The 15,328-nt window shown below is 34.5% G+C and overlaps 1 protein-coding gene across 1 annotated transcript in view; it reads right to left on the bottom strand.

Annotated features, from left to right (window-relative positions):
* The window catches only part of LOC133205091 (protein hobbit-like), a 64,892-nt gene that overhangs the window by 46,260 nt on the left and 3,304 nt on the right, over positions 1–15,328 (bottom strand). The window contains exons 2-7 of the mRNA XM_061340832.1: positions 7,423–7,546; positions 6,970–7,019; positions 6,564–6,690; positions 4,742–4,860; positions 406–466; positions 95–181 (exon numbers count right to left, since the gene is read on the bottom strand). Coding sequence (XP_061196816.1) covers positions 95–181; positions 406–466; positions 4,742–4,860; positions 6,564–6,690; positions 6,970–7,019; positions 7,423–7,546 — 568 coding nt within the window. The remainder of the gene's footprint in view (positions 1–94; positions 182–405; positions 467–4,741; positions 4,861–6,563; positions 6,691–6,969; positions 7,020–7,422; positions 7,547–15,328) is intronic.

Genomic DNA, 15,328 nt, shown 5'->3' with positions numbered 1-15,328 from the left:
ATTGGTGTTCGAGATACTGAAGTTCAACTGTATGTACTATACATGTATGGGTATATCTTTGGAATTCATAGTATCTACAGGCATACAAATTAACCTTAATTTTTGTTTTGCTGTGTATAAGACTGATGACGTGAATTAATTTCCAGGAGGCTTCAGCAAGACAGGGCTCTACATTCTCTGTCTGTAAAGGAAAATGATCCGATTACTGACATTTTAATTTCTCTTTTCTTTTGATTTTAGATAAACAATGTTAGTGAGCATTAGCTATAAAAAATAACCTGGGCATCTTACGAATAGAATGGATAATGAACATCCAGTCATTTTCAAATTAGCAAAGTTCTACTTAGATTTTAAACACGAATATAAGTATACATATAATATATATACATGTATATATATACTTACTGTCTGTGCACTGCGTAATGCCTGACATTTTACACTGTCAACATCAAATGTCAGCTGATAGCTGAAAAAAAACAATGAGAAATGTTTATTGCATAAAATAAAAAAGACAAACAACATTCAAAAGTTGTGGCATTGATATTTTTATATCCATATGGTGGTAATTAAAAACTGATAATTCAAAGAAAAATCTGTTTAATAAGGGATAACAATGTACATCCCTTGAACTGGTTGCCAACAATAATTCTATCACTCTCAACAGCTAGAATAATCCCTAGCTAAGTCACTCTTAAATTAGAAACCTTCCATCTTCAAGCCACCTTCAATCTGATATCTATGTACCATTATCAGTTACTCTTAATGTACTATCTCTTAGTCATCACTCTAGATCAACTATCCCTCAGTCACTCTTAGTCAGATATCTAACATCTCCCAGTTACTCTCAAACAGATATCTAACATCTCTCAGTTACTCTTAATCAGATTTCTAACACCTCTCAGTCACTCTTAATCAGATATCAACTATCTCCCAGTTACTCTAAATCAGATACCTAACATCTCCCAGTTACTCTTCATCAGATATCTAACATTCAGCAGTCACTCTTAATCAGATATTTAACATCTTTTAGTCACTCTTAATCAGATATCTAAGATCTCTCAGTCACTCTTAATCAGATATATAACATCTCTCAGTTACTCTTAACCAGATATCTAACATCTCCTAGTCACTCTGAATTAGATATCTAATATCTCCTTGTTACTCTTAATCAAATATCTAACATCTCCCAGTCACTCTTAATCAGAAATCTAATATATCCTAGTCACTCTTAATCAGATACCTAACATCTCCCAAGTAACTCTTAATCAGATATTTAACATCAATCAGTAACTCTTAATCAGAAATTGACCACCTCTTAGTCATTCAAATCAAAAACTTACCATTTCCCAGACACTTGAAAACAGATATCTAACCATCATCACTCTTAATCAGAAATTTACCATCTATAAGTCACTTTTAACATTTCTCAGTCAAATTCTTAATCAGCAATCTAACATCTTAAAAGTTTCTTCATCAAAAATCTACCATATATCAGATATGAGATTTACCATTTCTCAGTCACTCTTTAACATATATCTACCACCTATAAGTCATTCTTAATCAGATATATCTACCATCTATAAGTCACTCTTCATCAGATATATCTCCCATCTATAAGTCCCTCTGCATCAGCTATCTACCATCTATAAGTCCCTCTGCATCAGCTATCTACCATCTATAAGTCCCTCTGCATCAGCTATCTACCATCTATAAGTCCCTCTTAATCAGATATATCTACCATCTATAAGTCCCTCTTAATCAGATATCTACCATCTATAAGTACCTCTTAATCAGATATCTACCATCTATAAGTACCTCTTAATCAGATATCTACCATCTATAAGTACCTCTTAATCAGATATATCTACCATCTATAAGTCACTCTTAATCAGATATATCTACCATCTATAAGTCCCTCTTAATCAGATATCTACCATCTATAAGTACCTCTTAATCAGATATCTACCATCCAGATGGGGGGGGGGGGGGGGGGGGTCATCATTTGAACAAAGTTGAATCAACACTACCTGAGGATGCTTCCATATCAATGTGACTAATCATGGCTTTGCTGTTCTTGATAAGATTTCTCTCATTTTTTTCCCTATATATTCCTATGTAACACTTTGAACCCCCATTGTGGTCCCACCCTATCCCCAGGGGTCCTGATTTGAACAAACTTGAATCTACATACCTGAGAATGCTTCAATATAAATATTACTAAACATGGCTTTGCTGTTCTTGAGAAAAAGATTTTTAAAGATTTTTTTCCTATATATTCCTATGTAAAACTTTGATTCCCTATTTTGGCCCCTCTCTATCCCAAGGGGTCATCATTTGAACAAACTTGAATCTATACTACCTGAGAATGCTTCCATATCAACATGACTAAACAAGGCTTTGCTGTTCTTGAGAAAAAAAATTTTAAAACTTTTTTCTATATATTTCTATGTAAAAATTTGATCCCCCATTGTGGCCCCACCCTATCCCCGGGGGTAATCATTTGAACAAACTTGAATCTATATTACCTGAGGATGCTTCCATATCAATATGACTAATCATGGCTTTGCTGTTCTTGAGAAGAAGATTTTACATGTTTTCCTATATAAAACTTTGATCCCCCATTGTGGCCCCATCCTACCCCCAGGGGTCATCATTTGAACAAATTTGAATCTACACTACCTGAAGATGCATCCATATCAATATGACCAATCATGGATTTGCTGTTCTTGAGAAGATGATTTTTAAAGATTTTTTCCTATATATTCCTATGTAAAACTTTGATCCCCCACTGTGACTCCACCCCAATCTGGGGGGGGGGGGTCATGATTTGTACAAACTTGAATCTACATTACCTTAGGATGCTTTCATATCAATATGACTAATCATGGCTTTGTTGTTCTTGAGAAGAAGATTTTACAAGTTTTTTCCCTATATATTCCTATGTAAAACTTTGATCCCCCATTGTTGCCCCACCCCATCCCCAGGGGTCATCATTTGAGCAAACTTGAATCTACACTATGTAAAGATGATTTCCTAAAAAGTTTCAACTTTTTTGACCCAGTATTTCTTGAGAAGAAGATTTTTAAAACATGCCACCAAATTTTCACTATTTCTGAATTATCTCAACTTGAACGAGGGCGTGGCCCTTCATTTGAACAAACTTGAATCCCCTTCATAAGGATACTTTGTAGCAAGTTTGGTTGAAATTGGATCAGTGGTTCTGGAGAATAAGTCGAAAATGTGAAAAGTTTACAGATGGAGAGACAGACTACAGACAAAATGTGATCAGAAAAGCTCACTTGAGCTTTCAGCTCAGGTGAGCTAAAAAATTGAATTTTGAGATTATAATGATTCATAAAGATGTGAGCAGGGAATAAGCCTTCAATCTAACTCTTAAATATGCAGTTAAACATAATATAAGACATCAATAACTCCAAATTTTGTCCCATTTTTGATTTAAAAATCCAAATTGAAAGGGTGCAGGACCATATACCCCAGATACCAAAAAGGGTCTATTAAGCTCTGCTCAGTCACAAATAATCAGAAAATGCTCAGTCACAAATAATCAGAAACCACCCATCTCCCATTCACTTTTAATTTAGTTTCCTTTAGAAATTCTCAATCAGATAACCTTCCATTCTTAGCATTCTCAGCAACTCTTAATGAGAAACCTACCAGCCTTTCCTCCCTCACAATCAGAATCCTACACTCTCAAATTCACCATTAATCAAAGACCTACCATCTCCTAGTCTTCCTGAGTCAATCTTAATAATTAGATATCTACCACAAAAACCTACCATACTTTAGTCAATCTCAATAAAACCCGACCATATTTCATTCACTTTCAATCAAAAACCTATCATATTTAAGACAATTATAATCAGAAACCTATCATATTTTATCCAGAAACTTTCCCTATTTCATTCACTCTCAAATATCTACCGTATCTGAGTCACTTTCATTCAGATACTTACCAGCTCTCTGTAACAGTGATATTCAGATTGACAGAATCATCTCAGTCAGATACTCACCAGCCCTCTGTAACAGCGATATCCAGGTTGACAGAGTCACACTCAGATACTCACCAGCCCTCTGTAACAGTGATATCCAGGTTGACAGAGTCACACTCAGATACTCACCAGCCCTCTGTAACAGTGATATCCAGGTTGACAGAGTCACACTCAGATACTCACCAGCCCTCTGTAACAGTGATATCAAGATTGACAGAGTCACACTCAGATACTCACCAGCCCTCTGTAACAGTGATATCCAGGTTGACAGAGTCACACTCAGATACTCACCAGCCCTCTGTAACAGTGATATCGAGATTGACAGAGTCACACTCAGATACTCACCAGCCCTCTGTAATAGTGATATCCAGGTTGACAATGTCACACTCAGATACTCACCAGTCCTCTGTAACAGTGATATCCAGGTTGACAGAGTCACTCTCAGATGCTCACCAGCCCTCTGTAACAGTGATATCCAGGTTGACAGAGTCACACTCAGATACTCACCAGCCCTCTGTAACAGTGATATCCAGGTTGACAGAGTCACACTCAGATACTCACCAACCCTCTGTCACAGTGATATCCAGGTTGACAGAGTCACTCTCAGTCAGATACTCACCAGCCCTCTGTAACAGTGATATCCAGGTTGACAGAGTCACACTCAGATACTCACCAACCCTCTGTCACAGTGATATCCAGGTTGACAGAGTCACTCTCAGTCAGATACTCACCAGCCCTCTGTAACAGTGATATCCAGGTTGACAGAGTCACTTTTCACATGGACAAGGCAGTCTTGTATCATTGTATTCAGCAATAACACAGTGAGGTTAGAGATTTTCAGTCCTAAAAACTAAAGATATAATCCAAAATATTATTTTGGAGGGAAAAACTTGAATATGTCTATAGTACATGCCTTTTTCACCCAATGGCACATTTGTATTGCAAAATGAAAAGCATAAACCTTGTTACTTTGACATGGTAGTAAAATATGATGAAGTAAGATTTTTTATTTTCTTTTAAATGCAGACAATTTCAGAAAATTACATAATTTGGTCTCATAAACATTTGTCTGTGGATTTAGTAGTATGAAGTAATATTTTAACAAATTCATTAGAGATGTATTAAGAGGAAATTTTGTCAAGTTTATTGGTTAACAGATTAATTTCTCTTTACCTTAGTACGACTTCTCATGAAAAAAAAAATGTTGAATAATTTCTTTGAAATTGAAATAAACATAAATTAAGGTGAAGGTCATACAAGGTTAAGATCATAGAATATTGAAAAAATGAATTGCTATGATCAATAGGTAAATAAGGATATGAAATTTGATAAAAATATTTTGAATGGTTTCTTTGAAACTGCAGCTAAATGCATAGATGAGGGACAAGAAGCAAAACAGTGTTGGATAAATAATATGATTGAAAGACTAATGGAAGACATAAACAAGAGGCCCAGGGGCCACATCGCTCACCTGAGCACTCTGGCTAGGAAAAAGCAGAAATCAGTTCAGTCTTGAAAAGTTTAAATATAAAATTAAATATAAAACTGGTTCGGGGGGGGGGGGGGGGGGGGGATCATGATTTGTACAAATTTGAATCTACATTACCTGATGATGCTTCCATTTAAATATGACTAATCATGGCTTTGCTGTTCTTGAGAAGATTTTTAAAGATGTTCCCTATAAATTCCTATGTAAAACTTTGATCCCCCATTGCGGCCCCACCCTACACTTGGGGGTCATGATTTGAACAAATTTGAATCTACACTACCTGAGGATGCTTCCATATAAATATGACCAATCATGGGTTTGCTGTTTTTGAGAAGAAGATTTTTAAAGATTTTTCCTATGTTTTCTTATGTAAAACTTTGATCGCCCATTGTGGCTCCACCCTACCCCCGGGGGTCACGACTGGAACAAACTTGAATCTACACTACCTGAGGATGCTTCCATATAAATATGACCCATCATGGGTTTGCTGTTCTTAAGAAGAAGATTTTTTAAAGATTTTTCCTATGTATTCCTATGTAAAACTTTGATCGCTCATTGTGACCCCACCCTACCCCCGGGGGTCATGATTTGAACAAACTCGAATCTACACTACCTGAGGATGCTTCCATATAAGTTTCATATTTTCAAGCACAGTGGTTTTTGAGAAGAAGAATTTTAAATAATGCCATTAATTTTTCATGAATTCATAATTATCTCCCCTTGGAAGAAGGCGTGGCCCTTCATTTGTACAAACTTGAATCCCCTTCACCCAAGGATACTTTGTGGCAAGTTTGGTTGAAATTGGCCCAGTGGTTCTTGAGAAGAAGATGAAAATGTATAAAGTTTACGACAACGACCACGACGACAGACGACGGACAAATTTCAATCAGAAAGGCTCACTTGAGCCTTCAGCTCAGGTGAGCTAAAAATAGTAAATGCACAGACATATCTTGTATGAAAACTTTATTTTGTCAATTAAAATTTTTCCTTTTAATAATTTGATAACTACTTTTGGATATATATTACTATTTTAATGTAACACAAAGTTTCTTAAAGGATATTACCTGACTATAGTAAGCTAGTTTGGTTACTACAGACTTCCTCTCCTGAGATCGGGGGGTGGATCCTTGTTCTTCATGGTGGACATCAGCTTGTACTCTAATATCCTCAATACATATAACTAGGGGTTTCCTGATTGGATAATGAGTATTAAATGTTAAGTGTTATATTTATTGATATTGACATTTATGCACACATAATTCAGGAATCTCAGAGCCCTATTAAAAAAAACAAACAAAAATTTTGATCGATAGTACAACACACTCTAAAATTAAATTTCTTCATTATTATGAAACCTTTTTTATCTAGTATACAAAAGGAGTATTACACAAATGTACTATTTAAAATTGTTTCTGTGAGTATGATACTGCACTAAAATTCTTTCAAAATTTTTAAACACTATCCACTTACTTTACATCTTGGTTAAAAAAAACACTGGACAACCAGGCTCTTTCTATTTCCTGTTAAGAAAATATGTGCTTGGAAGAAATGATGCTATTCTATAACTGCAAGAACAATTCTATATATAACTTATTTCTGTACTTTGACCTTAATTATGTCCTTGACATAAAATAGAGATTAACCCACTAAATAGGAAGTCTCTCTATCAGAGTTCAAAAGTTCTGGTTAATATAGAATTTGAAAAAAGATGCACTAAAATCAAATACTATATATCTGAATGCTCCAGGCACAGAATACATATGTACCTCAGAAGGTATTGTGTCAATAGTCTCGAGTTTAAAACTCTGCTAAAGAGTTGAGTTCTTTGACAATTTTTTTTGTTTTTTGAGTCAGAGATCATAAAAGTTCCTTTTTGTTGTTACATGTAAGGTATTGAGTATATAGACATTGACACAAACTAACCACAGAGAGTCCTTTCTTGATGTTAATCTGGACTTTCTTACAGCTGAAAAGACCCACACTTCCAATCTTCACTAAGACTCCGCCATATCTCTGCAGCAGCCATTGTGCCAACCAAGCTAGCAATCTGTAAATGAATCACAATAATACAGAATAATCAGATCTTAAAACACAGTCAAAAATAATCAGATCTTAAAGCAATCAAAGTCACATACAGTAAAACATGTTTATAGCCAAGTGCAAGTAAATGAAAATTTTTTTTTATACACATAATTCATCTTAACGGACAAGTTCATAATATGTTTTAAAACCATAAGGAATGAAAATAACTTCTCTATGTGTGTAAATTCATTGTAGGCATGTTTGCTGTAATCATGTTTTACTTTACCCTAATATTTTTAGTGTAGTATTTTATGTCATGGACTCTTTAGAATTGTCAACAATAAGCAGTATCAATCTTATGTATATCAATTCCATAAATAAATTTTGGAGGACTTCTAAATAGTGCCATTGAAATAAGAAATATTACTGCTAGGTAGCAGTACTTATTTTTCAACCAAATACATTGTTCCTCCTTTTCTATCCAGTTCACTAACTTCTCTACTGGATGAGTTGATTGTGTTAGGTAAATTTAAGTGCAGTTTTAAATTTTCTATTAATACAATAAAACTTGTCTAATTTGGTACACCAGTGATTCTACAGAAATTAAGTGGATAAGACAACATTCCTGATTAGACATTTTTAACAACTGATTGAAATTAAAAGGATTCAAAGTTTTCATTGTAGGTATGATTTTCAAAACACAACATCCATATTTATAGACAAGTTTTACTGTACTTGTTTTGTTCCAGTGTATGTGATATATTTTTCTATCAAGCAATTTTTTTTTCTATTTTATTTTTTCATTATTATAATTTTTTTTTTGGCATCAGTAAATTTTTCCTGCTTCTAAAGGTACTGAAGTTTGTAAAGAAATCATCTATACTAGACTTAAATTTCACAGCATCAATAACCTCACAGAGGTTACAAAACCAGAGTTGCAGCCACCAATAACATGAAAGAAAGATCAAAAAGATTTAAATTAAATTGTACATGTGCAACAGTTATGAACCATCTTCTTTGATATTTAACACTTTGAACATATTTTAGAATAGAGACTCAATGAAACAGAAATCATAAAGCCATAAAAATTTTAAAGTTTTGCACTTATAAACAAGTAGAGAAATAAGTCTCCAGTAAAATGGCTTTAGAAGATGCTACAGTTATTAGATTTATTTTTAATGGTAATCCACAGACATTATGTTCGTGAAATATATTTGTAATGAGTAATATATAAATGGTCGACACATGCATTTCCATTCATTATCTGGTTTACTGGCATTCAAACCAACCAACCAGAAAGGAATTGTCCTCAGATCATTAATCATGCCCTTTACATTCACTTACATCTCCAACTATTGTACATCAAAAGACCGTACAGACACTTTTTTAATGTAAGAATTAATGACGGCTTCCATGATTGATCACTGATAGGATAGATTGTATTGAGAATATTGTGAACTGCTTTTTCTGATGTACAACATCATTGCATTGGGCTGCTACATTTTTAATACTATTGATCCCATCAGTGAGACTATTAGCTAAAAGCTTGAACGAGAAATATGTTGGTATTGGACAAACTCACATTAATCCCTAATTTGAAAACTAATAATATATATGATTCCAATCAATAACACAACTGATGTTGCAGTACACTGATATACATGTTCACTAAAAATTCGCAGGAAAAAAGAATTAAAAATCATGTAATCAATAGATATGTACTGTTAATCAACGGTTTAAGAACCTGCAATACAACAGAATATTTCACTCATCTGGTTTTTCTACAATCTACCAGAGACCACAAAGCTATATAGCCTTAGTACCTACAGCCTCTGTTGATTAAAAACGTTCTCTCTGTCATCTGACACTAACGTCTAGATTTTTATTTATATGTGGTTTTCATGATGTGAAACAGATGGGGATTAAGGATTTGCATTGAGGACCTTCGTATGCAGTGTAGACTGCTCATATGTTATTGAAATGAAAGAATATATATACTGTAGCACACAGTGTGCTGGGACTTGAACTAGGAACCAATGAACCACTTGACAATTTAAGAATAATTTCAGAATGTATGAAAACATCAATTAATAGAATTCAGGCATTAAGGTCCTTTATTATTTCTCAGAGGAATTCACTAGCCAATTACTATTATAATAGTTGAACCAAATAAAATTGTTATCCCACTAGGATTTTTTTTTTCTTACAATGGATGTCAGAGTAAGAAATAGGTTTTAAAATTTAAAAAAAAAATTAAATAAAATAAAAATCTGTCATAGTTCCTGGCTTACTTAAAAATCCATAAAAATTGATTCACATAATAAATTTTCAACTTCAATGGGGGAAAAAACCCATGGTAATCATTATTATCAATTATTCATCTAGATAAATACTGAAAGGCATCAAAATGCAAACAGTTATATTGTTTTCTTATCACAAAAATAGTCTGTGTTCACTTTCACTAATTAGTACTTTGGCAATATGTATACAAGTTATGCAAATAAATTATGTATAATTTTTAAACTCAAACAAAAAAAATATGTTTTTAAATTCCACTCATGTTTTTTTTGTTTGTTTGATGTTTCAATAGCTTCACAGTTGTTTATCTGAATCACTATCAGCTGGTGATCAGTATGTATGTAAATATATCATCATTATTTAGAGAGAACCACTTTTATTCTGGTCTTCCTGATAGCCCTAATAACAAGTATTTCTCTCTCTCCCTGTCTCTACCAGGGCATGAATTACTTCTAAAACAATATTCCATTACATAATGACAGGCAGAAACAGCTATCTACCAAAGCCTGGCCATGGCAGGCCTAGAAATCAATACCAGCCAAATTCATTTAATAAATCACCCGGTTCTAGCTACAAATGACTTGATTTTTAAAATCTTGCCTATCCGCGGTGACAAGAGATATGAAGAATAATGACTGCAGCAGACAGCATTGATTTTCTTAGTACGCAGGTGTTTTCTTCATACCTGGAATATGCTGAGTACCTTATGTAACCTTCCAATCACAGCAGAACTCTTAATTTACATCATTAATTCCTAAATCTTTTATAATACCTTGTAAAAACTTCAGCATTGTTTGGTTGTTATTCATTGTATATTATATTCTTCATTTTTATCGGTTTCATCTTTTTTTCTTTGCATCACTCCTTTTTTATAGATGCTAGCTAAGTATTTAAATTTTAAATACTTATAAAGATATTGCCATGCAAGAACCATGAGATAAAAAGGGAAATCAGCGTAAAGGTAAAGAGACAAACACGATGATGATCTCAATACGATTGATCACCAGTTGATGCTAAAATTTATTTCAAATAAAATCTGATTCTGCCAATTGCTATATCAAAATAATTAATTCTAGTATTTGCATTAAAATTTATAATAAAATTTGTGTCAACAGATGCACTGAAAAATTAACTACCACATACACATTTTCTTCATATTTTGTATCTGTCTCTAATCAAACAACTTTCGTATTTACCAGAGTAATTTCCCTTGGCAAATCAGTCCATTTCCCTGTATGTCTATCAAACATTTTAGATGATTCTGTCAATAAATATGTCTGTAAGAGTGCAAGATTTAATTTTCTCTGTTATCCCATAGTGGTACATAACTAATAAATAAATAAGAAAAAAAAACCTTTAAACAAAGTTGACATTTGTGAAGAAGCACATGTAAAATGTTCACGGTATAAACCATGACAGCCACTAAAACAAGGGAGATAATGACAACAACTCATAAAGTTGGCTACAATGATTGCAGTTCATTGAAGATATCTAAATGTTTTTAAGACCACTAGTTTTGCTCCGTCCATATAAAAGTCTATGATTTTATAAACCATTACATCATTCATACATTTTCCTACTTGCAACTTTTATGAAAAAATGCTGACCCATTTTTGTGATATATTAACAGGGTTCTCCACAAGGGGTTTTACCATGGCGGCCCGCCATGGTTAAATTTATGTGCGCCATGGTTAAACGAGCTGCGCCATGGTTAAAATCAGCGGCCGCCATGATTAAATTTTTATTGCATTTTAGTATTTACACCTACTTTTTAATGATTTGAGTAGTTAATTGTGTTTATATTACGACTGCCATACATCTCGCATGCCTCGAGGGAAAGCAGACTGTGCTCAACAAACGCGGTCGCTGATCGGCGACTATGCTGTGAAGCGTGATAATTAACATAATTAAGAATTTTGTTTTAATTGGAATTCGTAACAGGAGAGAGAAAAATGTGATGGACCAGACCAGGATTTGAACTCGCGCCCCCTGAATCTCCAGTCAGGTGCTCTACCAACTGAGCTATCTGACCACTGCTGATTGAAATCGTCTGACCACAACAATCCTCCCTCCTTAAAGTTCTTCGGCCTCCAAAAACACCAACCCAGGCTCTTCCCTGGCAGGTCTTTTACCTGTCACTTCCAGGGTATGGTACGGTACCAAATGTAACAGGAGAAGAGAAAAATGAGATGGACCAGACCAAAATTTGAACCCGGGCCCCCTGAATCTCCAGTCAGGTACTCTACCAACTGAGCTATCTGGCCACCGGCGATCGAACTCATCGGACCGCCACAGAATCAATTCTACATTTCTCAATTAAAATAATTACTACAATCATGTAATATTGGACTGAAAAATATCAGGTGACTTGCACTTTTCTTTCTGAGCAAATTCCAGCAAGAATTACTGTAAACCAACTTTTATTCGCGTGCGAGAAATATTCGCGAGTTTCACGACCTATTTTTACTCGGGAATATTAATCACAGCGAACCATTTATTTTGCTATTATGTATTATTATATGTAGAGATTGTTTCCTCAGTCGCGAAAATTAATCATCATGGATTGACTTCAAACTGACGAATCGCGAATAAAAGTTGATGCGAATAATAGTTGGTTTACAGTATAAGTCTTAAAAGAGATTTTTTTTCACTTTTAAGTTACCTTATTTATTAGTAACTTGTATCAGGCCACATACAGTTAATTTTTAGATTTTTGATAAATTTGCAAAAGCAAGGAAAAGGTAGTTGGCTATTATCTTTTATTCTACAGAATATGAGGGTCATTCAAAAACTATGTGGACTTGTTGCAGAAAAAAAATATTTGATGACATAATCAAGCAAAAAGTTCACACATTATAACTTAACTTACATGGATATCAAAGAACAAGATAGGCTAAGACCCCTTTTTGGCCCCTGGTTTATGCTGTGTTTTAGAATGATGCAATGGTTAATCAATAAAAACCTGTTTTCCCCCCTGCCACAAAAGAGTATTGGTTCTAAGTTATGGGATACACAGTGGTCACAGGAAGGTAAGAAAATACATGTATGTCAACTTCTAAATTTTCTCATTTTTTATGCAAATTTCATCATTTTTACAGCTTCAGAAAACAAAGAGCACAAGTTTGCATATCTACCAAATTTATATATTTCATACACTAGTATCAGATGCTTCTTGTGTATAAAAATCTAAGATAGGCAAGCTTGTGCTCTATGTTTCCCGAAGTGAAAAGTATCTCAAATTTGGCAAAATTCCACCAGAATTGAGGAAATTTGGGAAAAATGTCTTACTTCTGCACTCTCTTATGCCCTCCATGTAAGCTTTGATTCAAAATAAGTGCTGGTTTTAAAACAAGCACCATTTTAAATTCTTAACTACAAACTATCACAATTTTAACTGTGTTCAGAGTTTTACATCAAATAGGGGTCCAGAGTCGGCCGTTACCATACCTTGTCCTTTCATATCAAAATGTAAATTGATATCAATTTTGGGGTAATTTAACAGGACATATCATTAAGTCACTGTGCAGTAAAATCATCGACGTCACAGGCATTATAAACAAGAGGCCCATTGGCCACATCCTCACCCAGGCCTCTCAAAGTCTGCCAGTACCCGGTACTTTCACGCAGCTAAAATCATGATTGTACTGCCCAAAATATTTGATGGAAAAAAATTTAACATAATATATAACATATTTAATTAAAATAACTTCCACTCAGTACCTTCTATTTTTGTAAAAGTACCCGATGTTTCTAATCTTTTTGAAAGCCCTGCTCACCTGAGCACATTGACTAGGAAAAAGCAGAAATCAGTTCAAACATGAAAGATACGTCCTAAATAATCCCCCCTCCTTTGGAGGGAGGGAGGCATGGTTTCTACACTAACTGGGGATGCTTCCATATTTCTTTGACTAATCATGGCTTTAGAAGGTTTTCAAGATTTTTTCCTGTACATTTGATCTTCTGTTGTGGCCCCTTCCTACCTCCAGGGGTCATGATTTAAATAAACTTGAATCTACACTACCTGAGGATGCTTCCATATAAATACAGTGCGGACTCATTATTACTATGTTCATTTTGTCACAGTAAAATATCGTAATACCGAGGGCAATGTAATAAAAGTTCCCAATAAAATCCAGTAAAACAACGTTTTGAAAGTTTGTTGTTGTATTAGGAGGTGTATTTTTCTTCTTTTGTTTCCTTCTTCTGTTCAAATTCTTCATTAAAACGCTATATACATATAATTTATTAATAAGTTATCTTGAATAGGTATCTTCATGATGCTATTTCTTCTATTTCCTTCATTTTAAAAGAAATGTGCACATTTTTTATAAAAACTTCGGAAATCTTCATTTATCTGCTGCCATTTCCTTTTACTTTTGTTTCTGTCTAGATAATGCGTTCGTAAAATTTTCAATGTCTTTGCATCGTTACTACACAAACAACAACAACATTTTTTTTTAATTTATTTATTTATTTAAATGAAAAGGTCAAACACCATTCAAAACAGAATTTCACAGCATACTCACTATAATCGCTTCACTTCGGAATGTACTTCACAATTGTGTATTTCACTTACGCACTTCAAGGGATCCAGTCAATGAATTCCGTGATCTTCCTCTGTTTCTTGGCCCTGTTTATGATTTCTTCACACTTACCTTCCAAGTTGTAGATCAGCTGAAAATCTTCCTTGTTGTTTTCCTCATAGAATCTTCTGAATGCCTTTAACATACTCCGTATTTCATTGCCAGTAAGCGGTAACTCAAACTCACATTCTTCATCTTCCTCTACACTTTCTTCACATTCTTCTTCTTCCGCTCCCCTGTTTTCCATGAATTCCGCACAAATTTCTTCATCGGTAGGCACATGATGGCACTGAAGGGTGTTGTCATGGTTGATGAATTCCTCAAACTCGTCTCTTGTCATCCCAGCTGGAACGTCAGCTTCTTCTTCGCTATCCTCACTCTTTTCCTTGCAGAATCTGGCTTTGTTGAAACAATTCACAACAGTGCTGCTGGTGACTGATTTCCAAGCTTTGTTGAGCAGATGGACGGCATCAAGCAGGGTCAAGTGTTTCGCAAGGTCGTTGGCTGAAAGGCTCTGGTTGTCGATATCGCTGATGATCTTCTTCACAACTTCACTTTGGTATATACCCTTCATATTTCTGATGATCCCCTGACAACATGGCTGTATAACGGACGTTGTATTTGGTGGTAGGTATCAAGACGCACGTTGCTAAGACATTCCGCTGATTCTTTTGGATGAGTTGGATAAAGTTGTCAACCAGTAGAATAACTTTTTGTTTCTTGCGGCACATGTCAAGATTGAACTCAAGAATCCACTCACTGAATATTTCACCGGTCATCCAAGAATTCTTGTTGGCTCTATACACTACAGGTAGTGTTGCTGTTCTTGAGGGGATATTGAAAGATTTTTCCTATGTATATCTAAATAAAACTTTGATCATTCCATTCATTGTGGCCCCTTCCTTAACCTCCACGGGTCATGATTT

The sequence above is a fragment of the Saccostrea echinata genome, unplaced genomic scaffold (assembly GCF_033153115.1).
Source record: "Saccostrea echinata isolate AGI-Se365-2 ecotype Australia unplaced genomic scaffold, CSIRO_AGI_Sech_v1 ptg000054l, whole genome shotgun sequence".
Lineage (NCBI taxonomy): Eukaryota > Metazoa > Mollusca > Bivalvia > Ostreida > Ostreidae > Saccostrea > Saccostrea echinata.
The sequence above is the reverse complement of the archived record's forward strand: the minus strand, read 5'-3'. Positions and strand labels throughout refer to the sequence as shown.